At 42.9% G+C, this 6,000-nt stretch overlaps 1 protein-coding gene across 7 annotated transcripts in view; it reads left to right on the top strand.

Moving 5' to 3' along the window:
• Nucleotides 1–5,724, top strand: part of LOC105492424 (interacts with SUPT6H, CTD assembly factor 1) — a 46,598-nt gene extending 40,874 nt beyond the window's left edge. For 4 of the 7 annotated variants that reach the window (XM_011759511.3, XM_071072526.1, XM_011759513.3 and 1 more), the window contains 2 exons: nt 382–493; nt 5,359–5,724. In XM_011759511.3, the coding sequence (XP_011757813.2) occupies nt 382–493; nt 5,359–5,490 (244 nt within the window). In that variant the 3' untranslated portion in view covers nt 5,491–5,724. Of the gene's footprint in view, nt 1–381; nt 494–1,007; nt 1,168–5,358 lie in introns of all 7 variants that reach the window. The other 3 variants (XM_011759512.3, XM_071072527.1, XR_011609652.1) reach the window with 3 other exon arrangements.
• Nucleotides 5,725–6,000: the final 276 nt, after the last annotated feature.

Consider the following 6,000-nt stretch of genomic DNA (forward strand, 5'->3'; position numbering starts at 1 on the left):
TTCACAGTTCCTCATCTCACAAGTGAACTCATGAGTGACTCCACTAGACAAGAGAAAAGGGGATTCATGCTGGTGGGACTAGCCTTGGAAGGCAGAGGGGCATGAGTATATCTGAAGCTGAGGAGAGGAGAAAATGATTCATGCAGATGCAGAGCAAGTTGGCTTTGGAAGAGAAGCAAGGAATGCACACTGGAGTGTGTGTGGTGACAGGCTAGCTGAGAGGCGGCAAGAGGGTGGATTGGGTGACCTGAGGTGGGGAGCAGAGCAGTTTCGAACATTGCAGCTGGATGGGTGGATGTAGAAACAGTAGTGCGAAATGGCCTGTGTGCCCCAGTGTGGTTGGCCACATAAGCAACATGCTCTTCCTCTTCCCTTTTTCAGGGCTCTTAGACCTGGAGATCCTGGATTCTGTGCCCGGGCAAGGGTCCCAATGCCCTCAAACAAGGACTATGTGGTCAGGCCCAAATGGAATGTGGAAATGGAGTCATCCAGGGTAAGCAAGTGGAGGATCGGCAAGGTGGATCTCACCTGCAGATTACTATTTTACTCTTTACTTCATGCGTTAATAACCCTTGTAGCTCTTAAGGCTTGTCTGATTCAGAGAGGACTGTTTTCTGGTCGCTTATCTAGCCAAACCACAAATTGAGCAATAGAGAAAGGAAAAGTCTTACCCAGGATTAAAGTTTATTGCTGATGAACTTTTCTTCAGACCTAATGCAACATTATCAGGTAGAGAAGTTTGTTTTTATTAATCCCTTCAAGTGAGGCTTGAAATTGAAACCTGGTGTATTCTGATACAGTGAATTTTTTTTTTTAATAACCATGAGAAACAGAGCTTACATGCTTCAGCAGACCTACCTCTCCCTTTCTCTTAGACAGTTTAAGCAATTCCGTTGGCAGTAATTAGGGTAGATGCTTACTCTGTTATCACTGTAAATACTGCTCAGTAGATCTTCAGTGTTTCTCCGTAATCTCTTTTTATTCTCCAATCAAACTACTGCCTCTAGCCTGGTATTCTTAAAAAGGGCCTAAGCCGATTGGAAAAGCATAAGAGGCGATTTGCAGAACAGAAACGACTCAGCAAAGTGCATCGTGCTGTCAAGTTCAGCATTGAAGGCAACAGGATGCCCCTGTAGGCCTGGCCCTGCCAGAGTGTGTACACGAGAGGTATTCCCAAGGAAGCATGTACTGTGCATGGGCTTGAATTGTCAGCAGTCAGAGTGAAACGTGTGTGTGTGTGCTTTCTGAATCAGAAGAGGCCGCGTCTGCTTTTAGTTTCGAAATAATGACCCTAACAGGCACCTTGGGCTATGCAAGGCCTCTTGAATATTTAGAAATTTTGACATGGAAGCCCCTTTCTTTATCAGTATCCTAGAGACTAATAGATAATTACTTCCCTAATATGCATTTGGGTCTTCCTGACTGGTACCCATTTTTATGAAAAAGGTTTTTGTTAGGACCCAGAATTACAGTGATATGTGTTACAGGCTGTAAACTGGTTAGCGGCTTCTCGGTGGGAAGTAGCTTGTTTTCCTGCTGTCAGTGGCTCAGCAACATGCATTTGAGGACTCATTGCATAAAGCCTTACACTAAATATTTAGGAGATGAATTTGATTAACCCATACTCACAATGTGGTCACAAATGAAAAAGACTTTGGAATGTTCATAAGCCCGACTCACTGATCCGCTGTGCTTTGAGATTAATAGTGGCACCTTTGTTGTGGAGTACATACAGTCTGTGTGTTGCCTGCCTTTTGTGCTTCTCCATGACCCCTGCTTTGGCAGCTGTTTCCACTGACTCCACTCTCCTACCTGCCAGTTCATGTTGCTGTTAAGTGACTATCAAAACAAAATATACTTTCTTATTTCTTGAGAATAAATCAAGGGTAGAGAAGGACTAGTTCTGTGCCAAGAACTTCCTCCTCTCTCTCCTTTTCTTCTTTCTTACTTGTGCCCATATCCATGTCCCTGACCACCTCTCCATGTCCCCTGCACCCATTTCTTTTTTGCCCTTCTGTCCTTTTTCGAGACGAGTCTTGTTCTGTCGCCCAGGCTGGAGTGCAGTGGCGCGATCTCTGCTCACTGCAAGCTCCGCCTCCTGGGTTCACACCATTCTTCTGCCTCAGCCTCCCAAGCAGCTGGCCCGCCACCACGCCCAGCTAATTTTTTGTATTTTTGGTAGAGATGGGGTTTCACTGTGTTAGCCAGGATGGTCTCAATCTCCTGACCTAGTGATCTGCCTGCCTCGGCCTCCCAAAGTGCTGGGATTAAGGCGTGAGCCACCGTGCTTGGCCAACAATTTGAGGTTTTAAATGTATTTCCAGATATGCCTTGAACTTAGTTTTTATAATTATAGAAAATTTTTAGGTACTAAGAGAAAAATTATTCACGGTCCTAGCATTCAAAAGCAGTTTGACATATTTGTTGTCTTTTTTTCTACTGATGACATTAATTAAAATTATACTAAATATCAGCCTGGACAACATAGCAAGACTCCATCTCTACCAAAAATTAAAAAATTAGCCAGGCATGGTGGCATGCACCTGTAGTCCTAGCTTCTTGGGAGGGTGAGGTGGGAGAATCACTTGAGCCCAGGAGTTTGAGGCTGCAGTGAGCTAGAATCCTGCCGTTGCACTCCAGCCTGGGCAACAGAATGAGACCCTATCTCTAGAAAGAAAAAAAAAAATACACACACACACACACACACACACACGTACACACCCACAGAAAATGACCAAATTATAATTTGTTTTTTTTTTATTACGTATTTTATTTCTTTGTAGAGATGGTCTCACCATCTTGTTCAAGCTGGTCTCAAGCGATCCTCTGGCCTTACGGGCGGGAGCCACCATGCCCGGCCGTGAATATAATGTGTTTATTCATTCCTTTATGGTTTCTGATTTTTTACTCCTAAATAATGTAGTAACCTGTGCTACATTGTATTTTTTATATGTTCATTTACTCCATGGAATACTTTTTAAATAACAGTAAAATGACAAAAGCAATGGCTATTTTTTCATGAACTTTTAAAAATACAGAAAACAGACAAAATTAGTGCCATGTGTAATACCACTTCAACTTAACGTTAACATTTTAGATTATGTCTTTTTTTTTTATATGTATGCATAGACAATATTACTGGGTTTTTGTTTGTTTGTTTGTTTTTTCCCCAAGAGACATTGTGATCATATTCTTTTATACCTTGTTGGGTTTTTTATTTACCATGGTAAAAATCCATTTGAGTAAGCATTCTTGAGTGATTTCGCATTGTGGCTTCACACAGTTGTGCCATAATTGAAGCTGCTTTTGGTCTTGTTCTGGTGAAGCAGTGTAGCACACACTCTGACTTTCTAAGGAAGTGTAGTGTTCCCTTGATGAATCTGGAGGGAGATCATTGAACTCGGTGTGTGAGGTACTATGGTCTGTCTTTTCAAACTTGGGGTAACTAGGCATCTGCAACTACCAGTCATGTATTTTGTAACCCACTGGTCCGGGTGTGTCCTGATTGCTGAGGCTAGATGGATCCATCAGGGCTTAGACAGTTAGTGAGGGTCCTGGGAGTAGGCGAAGGAGAGTCCAATTAGTGTGTGGAGCTGCTGGGAATTGTGTAGTTGGCAGAGATTTGAGCAGGTAAAGCTTCCGATGTTGACCGAGTACAAGTACTAAGATCACGGCACATCCTCTGAAAGGAAGTCAGATATATGAGACTGTCCAGGAGATCCGGGAGATAGTGCGATGGTGGCATAGCTCTTTCTCATCTGACACTTTTTATGCTTACTCAGAGTACTAATACCAAGTATTGAGACTGATACAGAGTAATATTTGAATTGAGATATTCCTAGAAAGATAGGTCAACATGGCTCTTCATCAAGAATGACCTCAAGTTCCTTGCCTAGTGCTCAGCTGGCTTCATGTTGGGGTTGAGGCTGGGTCCAGAGGTAGGATAAGATTTGGAAGGCTACCGGACAGAAAAGAAGCTCACCAGGCTGGTATTGACCCCAGAGTGTCTCTGTCTCCCAGGCCCCACCTTATTTTAGCATTCTTTTGAATTGAGTTTCAGAGGTGATTCAGTAGTAAACGTATGGGGAGAAGAATTAGAAAAACCCATCTCTTTTTTTTTTTTGAGACGGAGTCTCGCTCTGTCGCCCAGGCTGGAGTGCAGTGGCCGGATCTCAGCTCACTGCAAGCTCCGCCTCCTGGGTTTACGCCATTCTCCTGCCTCAGCCTCCCCAGTAGCTGGGACTACAGGCGCCTGCCACCTTGCCCGGCTAGTTTTTTGTATTTTTTAGTAGAGACGGGGTTTCACCGTGTTAGCCAGGATGGTCTCGATCTCCTGACCTCGTGATCCGCCCGTCTCGGCCTCCCAAAGTGCTGGGATTACAGGCTTGAGCCACCGCGCCCGGCCAACCCATCTCTTTTTAAGCACTCACCATTCTTAAACATCTAAATTGTTTTACAACAGAGTCGGCAAACCTTTCTAGCATTTCTAAAAGATGGCAGTTTCTTGGAGACCACATCTTTGCAAGACAGTATTTTCAATATAAAATAGCCCCCAAACCAAACCTTTAAACATAAAGGGCAAGTGGGTAAAGACTTAATATTCTTTTTGTGTCAAGTATACTTAATGTAATCTAGTTGCTTGTGAAGTAGTAAAATAGTAAAATAGTAATAGCTCCTACTATTTTGTACACTGACTATATGTGCTCAGCCTCTGTGCTTGGATCTGACATCACTATCTCATTTCCTTCTCTCAGCAGTTCTGGAAAGAGGACCTACCATGGGTGTGCTTTGCCCAGGGCCACAGAAGTCACTGCATCAGAGCAGGGATTCACCCCAAGTCTAAAAACTCAAGATCTCCCACACTTAGGGGTTCACTTTACTAATCATCTAACCTCATTTATTACGCTTAAGGCTTTTTCTCAGCTGACTTGACTTTGTTTTAGGTCATTCTTTTCTATGCCAGCACTGTTTGAAAGTGTATGTCAAGTGGTTAGCTCCACATTTGGTCTTCGAAAGGGAGAAGCATGCAGTTAAAATGTAATGTACATGATGGAATACGGAGAATCATAGTTTGTTTCCCCCCCTTTCTCCCATCTAGGAGACCTCCATGGACTGCAGCAAAATTAAAAATAAAGCACAGACAACAGAATTATTCTTCGTTGAGAGTTTAATATGCGTTTCTTATTATACTATTAGAACAGTCTGTAGGCTCTGTTCTTGAGGTCATCAACACACCTTCTGGTTATTCTAGAGCTAGGAGCTCTTCTGGTTGCTAACTTTCAGTTATAAGAAGATGAAAGACAAAACTAGACTTATGTATTTCAGTAGTTTGCTCTTTAATTTTTCCCTCACTCTTAGTTTCAGGCGACCTCCAAGAAGGGTATCAGTCGACTGGATAAACAGATGAGAAAGTTCACAGATATCAGGAAAAAAAGCAGATCTGCCCACGCAGTGAAAATCAGCATTGAGGGCAACAAAATGCCATTGTGACCTTGCCTGGAATGTGTCCCCGTCTCTACTCTGAGAAATGCGCAATGGACTCTTTGGAGAAAGAAGATATTTTAAAACATTTTTAGTGTGTCTGTCAATGGTTCCGTGTGTATCAAATGTTGTCATAGGACTCGCATTTCTCTCAGTTATATTTAAAACTGTTTGTTGTGTACTTTGTACAGAGGAATACTAGTCATACTTCTATAAACTTTACACAATAAAATTTCATTCTCATTTCGGGGGGCTGTCTCTTCATTTCTTAGAGGATGCATTCTTAATAGGGGCAAAGATTGTTTCTCATTGTGTGGGAACAAACCTTACGATATTACAGGGGTTTGTGACCTTTAGAGGTTCAATCCTGCCTGATCGTGGTATAATGAGGAATTTATCTGGCCTTTGCCCCTGGTTGCTGGCAAGGAATGTCTAAAACCCTTGTGGTTTCCTGAGTGATAGAGTGTCTCTGTTATGCTAATGAGGTGACTGTGTGGTGGGTTTTAGGATGTAGGCTGG

This window comes from Macaca nemestrina, chromosome 11 (genome assembly GCF_043159975.1).
Source record: "Macaca nemestrina isolate mMacNem1 chromosome 11, mMacNem.hap1, whole genome shotgun sequence".
In the NCBI taxonomy this organism is placed as follows: domain Eukaryota; kingdom Metazoa; phylum Chordata; class Mammalia; order Primates; family Cercopithecidae; genus Macaca; species Macaca nemestrina.